Below are 18,423 nucleotides of genomic sequence, written 5' to 3'. Positions count from 1 at the left end.
TATCTCTGTTTTTCCAATCAGATTTTACTGCTTGCATCAGTTACTTGATGTGGAATAGAGTACTGTGCACCTCCCATAGTCTGTCCTGGACTGGGGGATTACGAAGAGACCACTGGTGGCATGTCTTGTGCGGTATGTATGGGTGTCTGAGCTGTGTGCTAGTAGTTTAAACAGACAGCTCAGTGCATTCAACAAGTCAATATTTCTTCCAAATACAAGTAGTGATGAACCAGTAGTCCAGCTGCAACAAAACTAGGGCCTGTAGGACCTGCCTTGTTGATGGTGTTATAAACAGGGCAGAGCAGCGCTTTCTTATGCACAGACCTCTATTGAGGTCAATTGGGGACTTGAGTAACACACACTGATCTCAAGTTAGGATTGGCCCTTATTAACTATCTAACACACACATGCACATCGCCCATGGTAGCTTTTAATAAAACAGAATGGATTGTTGTACCCATATGATTTTGAGGCTTTGGGGGGATTGGGAGTTTCAGTTTCAGGGGAAATTTGTGGACTGAGTGATTGAGATTCTTTACTTGTCTCTTGGAGACTATTTGGGGACCTTGGAGACTGGACCCTGTTTGGGGACCTTGGAGACTGAGAACTGTTTAGAGACCTTGGAGACAGGGGACTGTTTGGGAAACTTGGAAACCGGGAATTGTTAGAGGAACTTGGAGACTAGGGACTGTTTGGGGAACTTGGAGACGGGGAACTGTTTGGGGACCTTGGTGACTGGGGACTGTTTGGGGACTTTGGGGACTGCTTGAGGATCTTGGGTACTGCTTAGGGACATTGGAGACTGTGGACTGTTTGGGGACCTTGGGTACTGCTTGGGGACCTAGGAGACTGGGGTCTGCTTTGGGATCTTGGAGACTTGGAACTGTTTGGGGACCTTGGAGACTGGGGATTGTTTGGGGACCTTGGGGAATGGGGACTGCTTGTGGACCTCGGAGACCAGGACTGCTCGGGACTGTTTGGGGAATGGGGACTGTTTGGGGACCTTGGGGAATGGGGACTGTTTGGGGACCTCAGGGATTTCTTGGGGACCATGGAGGATTGGTACTTGTTGTTCTTTCAGTTTATTTATTTTGAAAATTGATTGTTTGTGTACCTGTTTGCCATTTTACTGCATTGTCAGGAGATTGTAACATAAGCATTTAGCTGTACCCGCTATAACATCTGCTAAACTGTGTACCCAACCAATAAACTTTGATTCGACTTGAACTTGTTGTTATAAATACTGAAAATCACACAGCAAGGTCAGCCAGTCTTACCTAAGAAGGTGCTGGAGATGAACTCAGAGACCTGGTTCCCTGAGCGACTCATCTCAGACAGGTGAGACAGCTCCCTGTTCAACATCCTCTTGAACTGGACACAGACAGGGAGTGAGAGAGAGAAAGAAAGAGAGAGATGGAGTGGGAGAGAGAGACAGAGTGAGGGTGAAAGAAAGAAAGCGTTACTCTTACACATACATGACATTGTATATAAATGGGAAACAGTAACAGACTTTTGATCTCAATGAGACTTGCTTAGATGGAATATAATGATATTCTCTTTCTGTCATTATCGGATGTTTTTACCATGCATTATGAAGTTCAGGCACTTTCAGCAGACTCTCACAGATACTGTGAGTAGCAACTGCAAACATAGTTCAGATAGTATGTCTGGTTTGATTTAAGGATGAGGTTCTGCGGAACTATTATTTTTGCCTTATTTCACATACTATTCACCAATGACTGGAGTGTGATACTTCTTTCATGTTTGAGCACAGCAATTTCCATATGACTTTGAAAGAGACAAGTAGGCAGCTCGTCCTCAACAACAAAACAGCTAAATACATAAGTCTACCCACAGCACATTTGCATAAACAAATCTATACAATATGGCTAACAAATTCTGACACAATGCTGAGGTGGAAATACGACTAGTTCCTGCACTAGTTACTGCTATCTCCAATCTCTCCTACTCTACATACATCACAGATCATCACAACGATGTCACATTATTTACCCTTATGATCTAAATGACTGCATTGATGGGAACACTTTAACAAATGAGTAAAGTAAACCCTTCTCTCACGGGATTGGAATAACACTGAATGAATAGACATAATCCAAAGGCGGCCAGGAGAACCTACAAGCTTTCACATAAGCTTGGCCATTTGGGTCATGTTCATTACGGCACATGATGGAAAACACGAGAGTTTCTTATTGGACCAGGTAGCTCAGGTTGTCTCTCCCTGTTTAGTCTGTATTCTGTATTCTTCAATTTGGTGCCTAATGAACTCAGCACTGAATTTTATTGAATTCAAAATTAGCATCATGGACAACATACTTTTATGTATCCCCATGACACAGAACGTAAGTAGTTTGCCTCCGGCATTTTCAACGCAGTCAATCAAATGTAAAGAGTCATAAAGATGGATAGATCCAAAACAAGTATACAAAATGCTTCCCTCAAATCCTCGTTATACAATCAATCATGGCATCATCCATATAGTAGTGTCCCCAGGGCCTTGATGAAATAATCAACTAATTCTTCCCAGGCAAATAAAGGCAAATAATCCCAGGGCTTAGTAACAAGATTGGATAAAGAAGGAGCAAGAACAGGAGTGTCCAAAAAAGACAAAGAAATCACTATATCACTATAAGAAATCTAGGCATGGCTATAAAAAATATTGTAAAGTATTATCAATAACAGTATCCAATGAGGAATAACAGGATAGAATGGGTCCGACAGCTCCGTTAGACAAGAAGCTGCATTAGAAGGACACTAGTCGACTGCATCTCCCACTAGCTCTTCAGCGATGACCTAACGTAGCTGTGGAGATGACGCTAGCCACGTCTGAGGAAGACTGCACTCCTGTCAACAACTGCCTGGGTTCTCACCCAATCGCATCAGCCCGCCGCTGAGAGCTAACCAATCAGCGGCCACTGAGACCAAATGGAAGCGAGAGCACTCGCTCTTCATCTGGCATTCCATTTTCTCTGTTTGAATACATGAATACATAATGAAGTCAAAATGAAGACCCTAGATCTGTCTAATTATAGGACTCATCTTGGTGTCCTCACAGTGCATCTGTCTAATTATAGGTCTCATCTTGGTGTCCTCACAGTGCATCACTCAAATTATAGGACTCATCTTGGTGTCCTCACAGTGCATCTGTCTAATTATAGGACTCATCTTGGTGTCCTCACAGTGCATCTGTCTAATTATAGGACTCATCTTGGTGTCCAAATGGATGTCTATTTACTCAGATGAGATATCAGCAGTGTGTATATATGGCAATAGTCTTGGTGAACACTTACAAGACAGAGTAAACTTAATGTAGACTACTACAACTACTAGCCATGAGTTACCCAGCGAAGCAGAGCTAAATGAACTGAATGCCTGTTAGGTTCACTTCGAGGAGTATAACACTGTGCCTTGCGGTGAAAGCCCCTGTTTTTCCTGATGACTGTGTGATCTCGCTCTCCGTGGCCAATGCGTGCAAAACATTTATACAGGTTAACAATCACAAGGCTGCCGGGCCAGACGGAATATCAAATCAAATGTATTTCTATAGCCCTTCTTACATCAGCTGATATCTCAAAGTGCTGTACAGAAACCCAGCCTAAAACCCCAAACAGCAAGCAATGCAGGTGACCGGACTACTACTTTTTGTTTTACTACTTTTATTACAAGGAGTAGTACTTCAAATCCATGTTGAAATCAGCCAGGTAACTGACTAAAGTCTAGACGGTCAGAAATAGTCATCACGTCCGGTGCAAGTATTTTCTGTGTCAGTGCAATATGCAATACATCAATAATTGGATCTACTTACCAAATAAAAGTAGCATGTTTAGGGGTAATGGATTACCAGAACTTTTATACCGACCTTCACAAAAACATACTACTTACTATCCTTTCTTTCATTGTTCACTGTTACATTACAGTGCAACCTCTCCCTCAACATCAGTAAGACCAAAGATCTGAACATGGACTGTAGGAGAAAGAGGGGAGAGCACGCAACCATCCACATCAACGGGGCTGCAGTGGAGCGGGTCGAGAGCTTCAATTTCCTTGGCGTGCACATCACTAAGGACAAAACATGGTCCACACACACTCACACAGACATGAAGAGGGCACGGCAGAGCCTCTTCCCTCTCGGGGTGCTAAAAAGATTTGGCATGGGCCCTCGGATCCTCAAAAAGTTCACATCACCACTTGGTATGGCAAATGCACCCCCTTGACCGTAAAGCTCAAGAGAGTGTGGTACGGACAGCCCAGTACATCACTGGGGTCGAACTCCATCCTATCCAGGACCTCCATATCAGGCGTCAGAGGAAGGCCCAAAAAATGACCAAAAACTCCAGCCACCCAAGCCATAAACTGTTCACTCTGCTACTGTACCATCCGGCAAATGGTACCAGAGCATCGGCTCTCGGACCAACAGGCTCCAAGACAGCTTCTACCCCCAAGCTATAAGACTGTTAAATAGCCAGACTGCTAAAGTCAATGAATGGTACCTGAACTATCTGCACTGACCCTAGTTAGTTTGTTATATCTGGAGTACTTCTCCTGTCCTATTCGTGTCCTGTGTGAATCTAAGTGTGCGTTCTCTTTCTTTCTCTCTCTCGGAGGACCTGAGCCCTAGGACCATGCCCCAGGACTACCTGACATGATGACTCCTTGCTGTCCCCAGTCCACCTGGCCATGCTGCTGTTCCAGTTTCAACTGACCTGAGCCCTAGGACCATGCCCCAGGACTACCTGACATGATGACTCCTTGCTGTCCCCAGTCCACCTGGCCATGCTGCTGCTCCAGTTTCAACTTCCACCTGACTGTGCTGCTGCTCCAGTTTCAACTGTTCTGCCTTATTATTATTCGACCATGCTGGTCATTTATGAACATTTGAACATCTTGGCCATGTTCTGTTATAATTTCCACCCGGCACAGCCAGAAGAGGACTGGCCACCCCACATAGCCTGGTTCCTCTCTAGGTTTCTTCCTAGGTTTTGGCCTTTCTAGGGAGTTTTTCCTAGCCACCGTGCTTCTACACCTGCAATGCTTGCTGTTTGGGGTTTTAGGCTGGGTTTCTGTACAGCACTTTGAGATATCAGTTGATGTACGAAGGGCTATATAAATAAATTTGATTTGATTTGATATGCACTGTTACTAAACTATATATGAAATGAAAACCATATACACACTTACTCACACACATTGACAATCCCACACAAAACACATACACTACACACACACACAGACCAACACCACACAAACACACATACATACACACACTTTTACACTTTACAATCATTTGCTGCTTCTACTCTGTTCTTTATTTAACTCTTATTATTATCTATCCTGATGACAAGTCACTTTACCCTGCCTTCATGCACATATCTATCTAAAATACTTCATACCTCTGCACATTGATCTGGTACTGGTACTCCCTGTATGTAGCTCCACATTGATCTGGTACTGGTACTCCTTGTATATAGCTCCACATTGATCTGGTACTGGTACTCCTTGTATATAGCTCCACATTGATCTGGTACTGGTACTCCCTGTATATAGCTCTACATTGATCTGGTACTGGTACTCCCTGTATATAGCTCCACATTGATCTGGTACTGGTACTCCCTGTATATAGCTCCACATTGATCTGGTACTGGTACTCCCTGTATATAGCTCCACATTGATCTGGTGCTGGTACTCCTGTACTGGTACTCCTGTATATAGCTCCATTTTTGTGTATTTTATTTTATTCCTCTTGTTACTACTTTATAAACTACATTGTTGGTTAAGGGCTCGTAAGCAAGCATTTCACTGTGAAGTCTATACCAGTTGTATTTGGCGCATGTGACAAATAACATTTGATCTGATTTACTACTACTATCTAGCCCCTTACGAGAAGGGGACGAGCTTAAAAAATCCACAGCTCACTGAAAAAAAGCCAGCTGTTGAAGATCAGTGACGCACATCCTCTGAAACTATAAGAATCAACCACAGTGGTTGTTGCTGAGAAGAGGAACAACTTTTACACTAGTGTACAATGCATTGTGTGAAATATATGCCACATAAAGCATTATATGTAGTCTTAAAATATACAGTAATTAAAATGTACAGTATATTCTCAGAAACCACAGTAAATAATGTCTACCTACTGTTTTACCCACTTTATATGTATATATTGTATTCCAGTCATTGTTCATCCTATATAACTACTGCTGTTCACATAATTTCTATTCATATAGTGTCCATACTGTCTATACACACTATTATATACACTGAGTGTACAAAACATTAGGAATATCTTCCCAATATTGCGTTGCACCCCCTTTTCCCCTCAGAACAGCCTCAATTCTTCGGGGCGTGGAATCTACAAGGTGTCGAAAGTGTTCCACAGGGATGCTGACTCATGTTGACTCTAATGCTTCCCACAGTTGTGTCAAGTTGGCTGGATGTCCTTTGGGAGGTGGACCATTCTTGTGTGTGTGTATATATATATATATGTGTGTATATATATATATACACACACACAAGAATGGTCCACCTCCCAAAGGACATCCAGCCAACTTGACACAACTGTGGGAAGCATTAGAGTCAACATGAGTCAGCATCCCTGTGGAACACTTTCGACACCTTGTAGATTCCACGCCCCGAAGAATTGAGGCTGTTCTGAGGGAAAAAGTGCTGACGTTACTTCCAGGAGAAGTTTGGAACTCAGTAGTTAGTGTTGCAACCGAGGACAGAAGATTTTTACGCGCTATGTGCTTCAGACACTCGTCGGTCCTGTTCTGTGAGCTTGTGTGGCCTACCACTTCGCGGCTGAGCCGTTGTTGCTCCTAGACGTTTCCACTTCACAATAACAGCACTTACAGAAATACCGAGGCAGCTCTAACAGGGCAGAAATGTGAAAAACTGACTTATTGAAAAGGTGGCATCTTATCTTGCCACGTTTAAAGTCACTGAGCTCTTCAGTAAGGCTATTCTACTGTCAATGTTTGTCTATGGAGATTGCATGGCTGTGTGTTTGATTTTATACACCTGTCAGTAACTAATTTGAAGGGGTGTCCACATACTTTTGTATATATAGTGTATGTCTTTGATGAACACTTCCTGGTTGTGATGAACAGCTAATGAAGGGTTGGGGATGGTAGAAAACAGTGGAGGCTACTGAGGGGAGGACAGCTCATAATAATGGCTGGAATGGAGTGAATGGAACACTTGTGTTTGATACCATTCGATTCACTCCATTCCAGACACTACAGACCTTCCACACATCCTCCCCTCAGCAGCCTCCACTGGTGGGAAACAGTGCAGCACTATTCATATAACACCCACTAGTCCAGTGCTCTGGTCCTCAGCCAGCCTTTCACACAGGGACAGACGGGTCATGGAGGAGCTAATTTGTAAAACAAATCTATGGGGATCTGTAGTGGCTCTCTACTGTACTTAAAGGGGAGGGCCTATCTAGGACCGAAGCACAATGATACTGTAGTTGGGTGTCTTCTTAAAGGGGATGCTGGTAGATATTATGCGTCTGCACAACGATTGTCGTTTTAATGGGAATGGCTGTAGAAAAGTGGCAGTTTGGTCTGGGATGAATGATCTGGATAGGTCTGATATCGTGACACAACTAGTGTATTCTGTGTTAGTCTACTTGTGTGTGTAGTGGATTATGTGTACACACCCCATACAAACACTCTTGGAATATTACCATATACTGTATACAGCTCTCAAATAAGACAACGGTGTAAAAGTAAAGCATAAGGGAGGGATTGTGGGCTGGAGTGCAGCACAGTTGGTCAATGCTGTAAAATACGCTATGCTACAACACCAATACAACCACCGGAGTTAGCTTCGAGAGAAAACAAGAAGTTGAACCAAGCATCAAAGTAGACAAACTATCTCTTCTGATTTTGGTGAAATGTTACGACTACACTAAGCTGTTTACAATTAGCTTCAAATGCTAGCTAGGAACCATTGTCATTCCCCAGAAAGGAAACAACAACCAAATAATCATAAGGTAAAAATGCTAACGCTAGGCTAAAGCTAGGCTAATGCTAAAATAATGCCAGGCTAACATCCCAGGTAAACTTCACCCTTGAGTCGTCACAGACAGAAAGAAATCAAGCGGAAGCCCTTTTTATCCTCAAAAAGCTGTTAAATAAACACGTTTCTTATTTATTAGATGTGGATTAGGATTAGGATTGGTCCTTTCATTATGATGATGGGGTTATTGATTGAGAGCATTGATTGGAAAGACGTCCGCTGCGAGCCTGATTTCACAGTGTGGGGCTAATGTACGCTGGATTAGTTCGAATCATCCATTAAGAAGTTTGTTTATAGCTTGCTTTTAACCTATAATACGTGAATGCTGGGAGTAATAGTTTTCATATAACACCGGACCACCACAACCAGCACCACACTCAGTCGTCCTCTGCCTCTTCAGTGAAATAAGGAGTTTAAATACAATAACTAGTAATCTCTAGAGAATATGGTAAGGAATTGTGTAGCATTACAGTAATTTACTGTATAGCTACAGAAGCTACTCTTATTAACAATCCCCATTCATTAACACTTGATCAAAAGGATTTATGTGCATATCTTATAGAACTGTGGTGAATTGTTACACACTGTGATCATACAGGTGATATCATGGTGAGGCGAGGACATCGACCCCGGGGACTTAAGCCATTTTTAGCAGGAAAGCGGAACAACGTTAGACAGTAGTGCTGTTTGGTTACTTGTCTAACATAAGGCCTCAGCTGATACTAGTGTGTAGCCTGTCGAACCGAAGCCAGAGGCCCCAGGGCTTTGTGGTTTGCTAGAATGGAGCCAAGCCTGTGTCACTGGGTTTGAAGCTTCTTTGGGCTGGCACTGGCCTGTGTGTGTGATTAAAGCCACCAGAAGGAGCAGGGTACCACATCGCCGTGCTTCCCACTTCTTTTGGAGCAGTAGAACAACCACTCTTGCTTCACATATGTTTGCTTGTTGCTGACTAGCCAATGGGTTGCCAGCAAAGACACATTCGGCATAACCCCCTGTGTTTGTTGGGTTGGTTGAAGCGCGTGTGGAGCCAGCTGAGATCAAAGACTAAGAAGTTGGAGCTAGAAACTGCTCTACGGTCAGTTTAGCATTTTTCCACTCTGACGCAACACACACACACACACACACACACACACACACACACACACACACACACACACACACACACACACACACACACACACACACACACACACACACACACACACACACACACACACACACACACACACAGGGACTGGGAAGGGGGTATGTGGTGAGCTTGTGTTAGTGTTCTCACTCTACTAGCTTGGTGGTCCAGTGTGTTAGTGTTCTCTCTCTACTAGCCTGGTGGTCCAGTGTGCTAGTGTTCTCTCTCTACTAGCCTGGTGGTCCAGTGTGTTAGTGTTCTCTCTTTACTAGCCTGGTGGTCCAGTGTGTTAGTGTTCTCTCTCTCTACTAGCCTGGTGGTCCAGTGTGTTAGTGTTCTCTCTCTACTAGCCTGGTGGTCCAGTGTGTTAGTGTTCTCTCTCTACTAGCCTGGTGGTCCAGTGTGTTAGTGTTCTCTCTTTACTAGCCTGGTGGTCCAGTGTGTTAGTGTTCTCTCTCTCTACTAGCCTGGTGGTCCAGTGTGCTAGTGTTCTCTCTCTACTAGCCTGGTGGTCCAGTGTGTTAGTGTTCTCTCTTTACTAGCCTGGTGGTCCAGTGTGTTAGTGTTCTCTCTCTCTACTAGCCTGGTGGTCCAGTGTGTTAGTGTTCTCTCTCTACTAGCCTGGTGGTCCAGTGTGTTAGTGTTCTCTCTCTACTAGCCTGGTGGTCCAGTGTGTTAGTGTTCTCTCTTTACTAGCCTGGTGGTCCAGTGTGTTAGTGTTCTCTCTCTCTACTAGCCTGGTGGTCCAGTGTGTTAGTGTTCTCTCTCTACTAGCCTGGTGGTCCAGTGTGTTAGTGCTCTATAAACTGCTCTCTTCAGTGTCATGACAAATATCAACTGTTGATATCAGGATTGTATGACATGACAGCACCAAGATAGATGGCTACAGTCCATACAGTATGACATGACAACAACAGGATAGATGGCTACAGTCCATACAGTATGACATGATAACAACAGAATAGATGGCTACAGTCCATACAGTATGACATGACAGCACCAAGATAGATGGCTACAGTCCATACAGTATGACATGACAACAACAGAATAGATGGCTACAGTCCATACAGTATGACATGACAACAACAGGATAGATGGCTACAGTCCATACAGTATGACATGACAGCACCAAGATAGATGGCTACAGTCCATACAGTATGACATGACAGCACCAAGATAGATGGCTACAGTCCATACAGTATGACATGATAACAACAGAATAGATGGCTACAGTCCATACAGTATGAGACAAGTCTCCTCTCTCCCTGCCTCTCTTATTCATACTGGTTGGACTGGTATATCCTTTTTGCTCTCCATCTCTTCTCCTCACACTGACATAAGATATCCCAGACGATCCCTCTTCCTTTCCACTGGCAATTTTCCTCCTTCCCTCCTTCTCCTCTCTTTACCGCTCCTCACCTCTCCTGTCTTCACCTCTCCTCTCTCCCCCTCTCTTCACCTCTATTCTCCCCTCCTCTTCTCTCCTCACTTCTCCTGTCTTTTCTTCACCTCACCTCACCTCACCTCACCTCTCCTCTCCTCTCCTCTCCCTCTCTCTCCTCCTCTCTCTCCTCTCCTCTCCTCTCCTCTCCTCTCCTCTCCTCTCCTCTCCTCTGCTCTCTTTACCTCTCATGTCTTCACCTCTCCCTCTCCTCTCCTCTCCTCTCCTCTCCTCTCCTCTCCTCTCCCTCCTCTCCTCTCCTCTCTCCTTTCCTCTCCTCTCCTCTCCTCTCCTCTCCTCTCCTCTCCTCTCCTCTCCTCTCCTCTCCTCTCCTCTCCTCTCATGTCTTCACCTCTCCTCTCCTCTCCTCTCCTCTCCTGTCTTCTCTTTACCTAACCTCTCATCTGCTCTCTTTACCTCTCCTCTCCTCTCCTCTCCTCTCCTCTCCTCTCCTCTCCTCTCCTCTCCTCTCCTCTCCTCTCCTCTCCTCTCCTCTCCTCTCCTCTCCTCTCCTCTCCTCATTGGCACCAGGAAGCCCCTGGCCTTAAGCCCCTAAAGGAGTTGAGCCATCTCTGTTATGGCAGGTGATGCATGTATATGCTAGATGAGTTAAGTTGGAATCCAGTTGAGATGAAGTGGGTACATTATGTTACAGTTTCCAGTAAGACAGTATAATCAACCTGTGACCTTATGTGAAATATTTAAAATGCCTGCTAAGAGAGACAGACACAACCACAAATAAACACACAGCTATCTCTCTCTCTCATTTTTAACACAGAGCCGGGATTGAATTGACGACACGGTTTCCATGGTAACATGGGTGAGCATGCGGGTCTGCAGCCGAGGTGGGGTGTGTGGCACATGCCTAAGCCTGTCTGTCTGCGCACAGTGTGTGTGTGTGTCTGAGCACAGTGTGTGTGTCTGCGGGAGAGAGCGAGAGAGAGTGTGTGTGTGTATGTGTGTGACTGTGTGTATGCCTTCATCAGTATGCAGCTGGGCAGAGTGATGCCGGTACGTCAGGCGCATTCTCAGTGCAGCGGGAAAAATATAAACAAGAAAACGAAGGGAAGGGAAAAAGGGGGAAAGGAAGGGGGAGAGAGATAGAAGACTGAAGGGTGAAATAGAGAGAGGACTGAAGGGTGAAAGAGAGAGAGAACTGAAGGGTGAAATAGAGAGAGAACTGAAGGGTGAAAGAGAGAGAGAACTGAAGGGTGAAAGAGAGAGAGGACTGGAGGGTGAAAGAGAGAGAGAACTGAGGATGAAAGAGAGAGAGAACTGAAGGGTGAAAGAGAGAGAGGACTGAAGGGTGAAAGAGAGAGAGAACTGAAGGGTGAAAGAGAGAGAGAACTGAAGGGTGAAAGAGAGAGAGAACTGAAGGGTGAAATAGAGAAAGGACTGAAGGGTGAAAGAGAGAGAGAACTGAAGGGTGAAAGAGAGAGAGAACTGAAGGGTGAAATAGAGAGAGGACTGTAGGGTGAAAGAGAGAGAGAACTGAAGGGTGAAATAGAGAGAGGACTGTAGGGTGAAAGAGAGAGAGGACTGAAGGGTGAAAGAGAGAGAGAACTGAAGGGTGAAAGAGAGAGAGGACTGAAGGGTGAAAGAGAGAGAGAACTGAAGGGTGAAAGAGAGAGAGGACTGCATCTCACACCCACACAGTCACATTTCACACAAACATATAATGTGCCTACTACGTTCATCTAATGATTTCTATTCTAAAGGTCATTTCAACCATTTAAACCAAAATAAGCAACTGTAAAAGTCTCAAGGAAAAATGCTTATATCTACAATTACAATTAAGTTGAGCACAGTTCTCCCATCTCTGGCTTCAATACGAACGTAGCTTGCTACATGTCCAAGAACACAAAATAAATGCCACCAACAACAGCATGACTTAGAAGTCAAAGCTTCAAGGAAGATAGAAGAATGCTTATGACCTACAATTACAATAGTGTCAAGTCCATCTCATGACCACGAAAACAAAATAACTGGCTTCAACTACACAAAGCTGAACATCTCAATTCCTCAGACATAGTGTATCATGATGGAGAATGTGATATAACAGTCAAGGAGACTAGTCCTTGGTGGGTTAGAGACCTGGACTTGAATGGGAGTCCATAGAGTTACCATGACATGCAGGAACAATGGTAAACAACGAAACAATGGTGCTTTCAGAATTAGGTGGTGTTTCTGTATAAAGAGACCAGTGTTTAGGCTGATATCCCTGGTGTTTCTGTATAAAGAGACCAGTGTTAAGGCTGATATCCCTGGTGTTTCTGTATAAAGAGACCAGTGTTTAGGCTGATATCCCTGGTGTTTCTGTATAAAGAGACCAGTGTTTAGGCTGATATCCCTGGTGTTTCTGTATAAAGAGACCAGTGTTTAGGCTGGTCTCTCTATCTGTCTCTCTATCTCTCTCTATAAAATCCCTCCGTCCCCATCTGAACAACAAGGTGACTGATTGTGGTCAAAGAGGATTAGATAACTCAAACACACACATCTGGGAGACAGAGAGAGAGAGAGGACAGGGGCACATACTGTACATTAACACAGTCAGTACAGAAACACACACACACACACACACACACACACACACACACACACACACACACACACACACACACACACACACACACACACACACACACACACACACACACACACACACACACCACAGTTCTGTAAGCATGAGGGCATGAAAAAAAGAGGGAACATGTAATTGTTGATGTGCAGGTGCTTTAAGAAATGACAACAATGTCCAAACACTAGGTGAGGAAAGGAGATACCTAGTCAGTTGCACAACTGAATGCATGCCCTATGAATCAGAGAGGTTCGGGGTGCTGCCTTAATCCACATCATCAGCGCCCAGGGAGCAGGTGTTCTAGGGGTTAACTACCTTGCTCAAAGGCAAAACGGCAGATTTTTCCACCTTGCCGGCTTGGGGATTCAAACAATCAACCTTTTGGGTTGCTGTCCCAGCGCTCTAACCGCTTGGCTACCTGCTACACTTGTGGTGCACAAAGAGCCTACACAGACAGAGAAACAGGAAGTATTATACAGAAATTAAAGGTTAACAATAAACTCTACCACTGACTGTTAATGACAGAATTGTATATTTAATAGGGTCATGGGACTATCTGGTCCACGTGTGGACATTTGATAAGAGCATGGTGCTAACAAGGTCATGGGTTCAATGCTCGCAGAGATCACATACACGTACAACAAAATGTCTGAACTCTCTGTAATGTAAATTGCTTTGCATTAAAGTGTCTGCTAAGTGGCGTGACGGGCATCTCCAGTTGTGTCTACACATCGGTCCAATGACCTTTAGTCTAGCAGCACACACACACACACACACACAGCTATAAAAACATTGGTCTGTATGTATCTTCCAATCTGACTAATACAAGGTGTTGCATTGATATATATATATATACCTATATACCTATATATACCTATGTGTGTTTCTGTATTTATATATATATAAACACATATTTCACCCATATTAACAATGGGATTCAACCTGATACACCTCATATATATATATATATATATACCTATGTGTGTTTCTGTATTTAAAACATGGAAACACATCTCACCATACACACGGCTGCTACTTTCAGCATCTGGATGTCCCACAGCAATGACATCCAAAACACACACACACACACACACACACACACACACACACACACACACACACACACACACACACACACACACACAACAGACGGCATCCCTCGAAGGAATAACAACAGATACACATACTGGAATAACAACCTATACACATACTGGAATAACAACATATACACACTCTGGAATAACAACATATACACATACTGGAATAACAACATATACACATACTGGAATAACAACATATACACATACTGGAATAACAACATATACACATACTGGAATAACAACAGTTGTGTGCAAGCTAGAGGTCAAACCAGAACCTAATAAAAACAGCAACAAGCCTTCTTTACACACACATTCTCTCAGACACAGTTCCCTAGAAGATGTACACACACGCACCGTGACAAACAGGTTCCTGGTACTCACACAGAAACACATTATGCTGTCCCTCATTCCTCATCGAGACGGTCGAGCATACTGATGACATCACAATGTTATCAGCTGGAGAAGTCTCCGGAGCCATGGCAGAGAGCAGAGCAGGATGCTGCTAACGCTAGGCTAACGCTAGCCCCCTTAGGTTCCCTATCCAGCACGTACATTTACTGTAGCCTGCCTACCGTGTGTACAAAACATCTGCCTGAGACTGGCTCCCTGCGACTGACATTTTGGATCTAAGTGAGTAGCTTTCCAAGTGCCTGCCTGCATGCTGCTACTGTATCTGAGCAACTGTGGGGCAGCTTGTCTGACTTAGCTGCTCCCAGGGCAGAACACACAGCTAAACAATACATTGAACATTTACTCATGGGAGTACATAACCTAGACATAAGAGATGTACACTTGCTACCTAAAAGCATCAACAAGCAACCACATGTAAAGGACTGAGTAGGAAGTGGTATAACCCAAGACAGCAGTGCTGTAAGCATGTTCATATAAACAAAGGGATTCAACCTGATACACCCATATAAACAATGGGATTCAACCTGATACACCCAAATTAACAATGGGATTCAACCTGATACACCCATATTAACAATGGATTCAACCTCACACACCCATATAAACAAAGGGATTCAACCTGATACAGCCATATTAACAAAGGGATTCAACCTGAAACACCCATATTAACAAAGGGATTCAACCTGAAACACCCATATTAACAATGGGATTCAACCTGAAAACCCCATATAAATAATGGGATTCAACCTGAAAACCCCATATAAACAATGGGATTCAACCTGAAACACCCATATTAACAATGGGATTCAACCAGCAGTATTACTGTTTTCTGCTTTCCAACAAACCTCATCCTCTGCATGATAGTCAACAATATGTCCACCTGTAACCTTCATATCTGTCATGTGACTGTGGACAAGAAGAGAACAGCTCATAGGTGAAAGGTACTGAGTGCAGTGCAGTTGTACTAGGAAGTATTTCTTAACTCATAGATTAAATTAAGTTCTGTGAATATTTTGTCTGGTACACTAAATGAGCTCTGCGTATATGGGTGGTGTAGTAATATCATATGGGTGGTGTGTTATCATATGGGTGGTGTAGTAATATCATATGGGTGGTGTAATATCATATGGGTGGTGTAGTAATATCATATGGGTGGTGTAATATCATATGGGTGGTGTAGTAATGTCATATGGGTGGTGTAGCAATATCATATGGGTGGTGTAGTAATATCATATGGGTGGTGTAATATCATATGGGTGGTGTAGTAATGTCATATGGGTGGTGTAGCAATATCATATGGGTGGTGTAGTAATATAATATGGGTGGTATAGTAATATAATATGGGTGGTGTAGTAATATCATATGGGTGGTGTAGTAATATCATTTGGGTGCTGAAGTAATATCATATGGGTGGTCGGTTAATATCATATGGGTGATGCTGTAATATCCTATAGGTGCGGTAATATCATATGTGTGGTACAGTAATATCGTATGTGTAATTAGCTAATATTATATGGGTGGTGAGGTAATATCATATGGGTTGTGTTGTAATATAATATGGGTGGTGTAATACCATATGGGTGGTGTGATATCATATGGGTGGTGTAATATCATATGGGTGGTGTAATATCATATGGGTGGTGTAGTAATATCATATGGGTGTAGTAATATCATATGGGTGGTGTAGTAATATCATATGGGTGGTGTAATATCATATGGGTGGTGTAGTAATATCATATGGGTGGTGTAATTTCATATGGGTGGTGTAGTAATATCACATGGGTGGTGTAATATCATATGGGTGGTGTAATATCATATGGGTGGTGTGGTATCATATGGGTGGTGAAATATCATATGGGTGGTGTAGTAATATCATATGGGTGGTGTAATTTCATATGGGTGGTGTAGTAATATCACATGGGTGGTGTAATATCATATGGGTGGTGTAATATCATATGGGTGGTGTAATATCATATGGGTGGTGTGGTATCATATGGGTGGTGTAATATCATATGGGTGGTGTAATATCATATGGGTGGTGTAATATCATATGCAGGCTATTATTAACGGTCAGATGTTTAACTTGAGTTATAACCTTTGGCTGTAGTTGTGTTATGTTGTATATCTCATGGTGGTGCTGATGTTCTTTATATCTAAGTGTTTAACTGGGCTCAGAGAGAGGAAGGTGACTGGGCACTTAAGATCACAGTCTGTGTCCTCCTCTCCATCCCACTTTAAGACATAGACCTTGGTCCCAGACCCTGTAGGTCTACTGTAAGGCTCTATCTCAAGACTAAATCCACTACCCAACGCCATGTCCACAAACCTATGGCAGTTCACCCAGTTCACCCATTGTCTAGATCGTCTGAGTAGTAACAATTAGGTAGATAGTGGTATTGTCTAGATAATCTTAGTAGTAATAATTAGGTAGATAGTGGTCCTACTTTGGTGGAGGCCATCTCGCTGACAGAGTGTCTGGTCTGCAGGGTCTCCAGTTGGTCCAGGCACCAGTCCAGCTCCTCCAGCGTCTCTGTGGCCAGCTTCTGGTAGGCCTCCTCTGGAGGGGGGAGACAGGGGTCGGAGGAAAGGGGAATAGGGGTTAGGGGAACGGGGACAGGTAGGGATGGTGAATGGTGGTGGTCAGTTTTGAGGCGTTTGACAGGGGTGTGCGACGTCATCTCTTGCGTTTCGTTGGTGGTGATGCCATAGACGAGTGCAATGCCCGGGTTGCCTGAGTGGATGCATAGGTGACTCTTCATGGTTAGAGGGGCTTGAAGAGCAAAAAGTGTCTACGGTGATGATAGCTTCCCCACAGAGATATTGAACAGGGGAAAATACTTGTCTCTGAGATGGTCTCTGGCTGTAGCTAAATATCTTTCATAAGTGTCAACAATCACCCTTCAGTCCCTCTCTCAGTCCTCCAGAGAGTAGTTACAGTAGTAGTTGAAGTAGTTATAGAATCCCAAGAAGAGAAAGTTCCACAGAGTGTAGTTCTGGTATCCACAATGGACCATTCTACAATCCAGAGTGAGACGTTTTAGAATCCACAACATACAGTTCTAGAATCCACAGCTCTAACATCTAGGGGAAGTTCCACAGTGTCACACTAGAAGGAGTCCAGCCTTGCAAAAGCCCTGATGGGAAAGCACAGCAAAGCTGCCCCCATGCTCCACGAGCTGAAAACAAAAAAACACACATGGAATCCAACGCCTACACGAAAATCTTTCGACGGTCCGGACAGAGTTGTGCTCTATCCAACCCAGAGGATTCCCAGATTTGGGATAGCAGGAAAATCTGTCTCACACATCTCTACACGATCAACACTCTTCCCAGGGATATCCAGAAGGAAAAACAGGAAAACTTCCTCAGCCTACCGTGATGAGGAGTCATCGACAAAGGAGAAGTCTAAGACAAAGCCAAGACCCCCCTTCCAAACACACACACACACACACACACACACACACACACACACACACACACACACACACACACACACACACACACACACACACACACACACACACACACACACACACACACACACACACACACACCTCCTCTAAAGACAGAGAACCACATTCGTAGCCCACAGACACACACACACACACACACACAGAGAGAGCCACGGTTGAGTTTATTTTCTGTCTCAAATCCCCTGTCCTCCCTGCATCGACGACACAATGACGATGACCGCTGGTCTGACAGACAGATGGAGAGAAAT

At 43.9% G+C, this 18,423-nt stretch overlaps 1 protein-coding gene across 5 annotated transcripts in view; it reads right to left on the bottom strand.

Annotated features, from left to right (window-relative positions):
- LOC115124197 (3',5'-cyclic-AMP phosphodiesterase 4D-like) overlaps window positions 1–18,423 on the bottom strand; it is a 457,268-nt gene that overhangs the window by 23,770 nt on the left and 415,075 nt on the right. For all 5 annotated transcript variants that reach the window (XM_065017241.1, XM_065017242.1, XM_065017244.1 and 2 more), the window contains 2 exons: window positions 17,147–17,259; window positions 1,278–1,371 (listed from right to left, as the gene is read on the bottom strand). In XM_065017241.1, coding sequence (XP_064873313.1) covers window positions 1,278–1,371; window positions 17,147–17,259 — 207 coding nt within the window. The remainder of the gene's footprint in view (window positions 1–1,277; window positions 1,372–17,146; window positions 17,260–18,423) is intronic.

This window comes from Oncorhynchus nerka, linkage group LG4 (assembly GCF_034236695.1).
Source record: "Oncorhynchus nerka isolate Pitt River linkage group LG4, Oner_Uvic_2.0, whole genome shotgun sequence".
In the NCBI taxonomy this organism is placed as follows: Eukaryota; Metazoa; Chordata; class Actinopteri; order Salmoniformes; family Salmonidae; genus Oncorhynchus; species Oncorhynchus nerka.
Note: the sequence above shows the minus strand (reverse complement) of the source record. Positions and strands in the feature narration are given on the sequence as shown.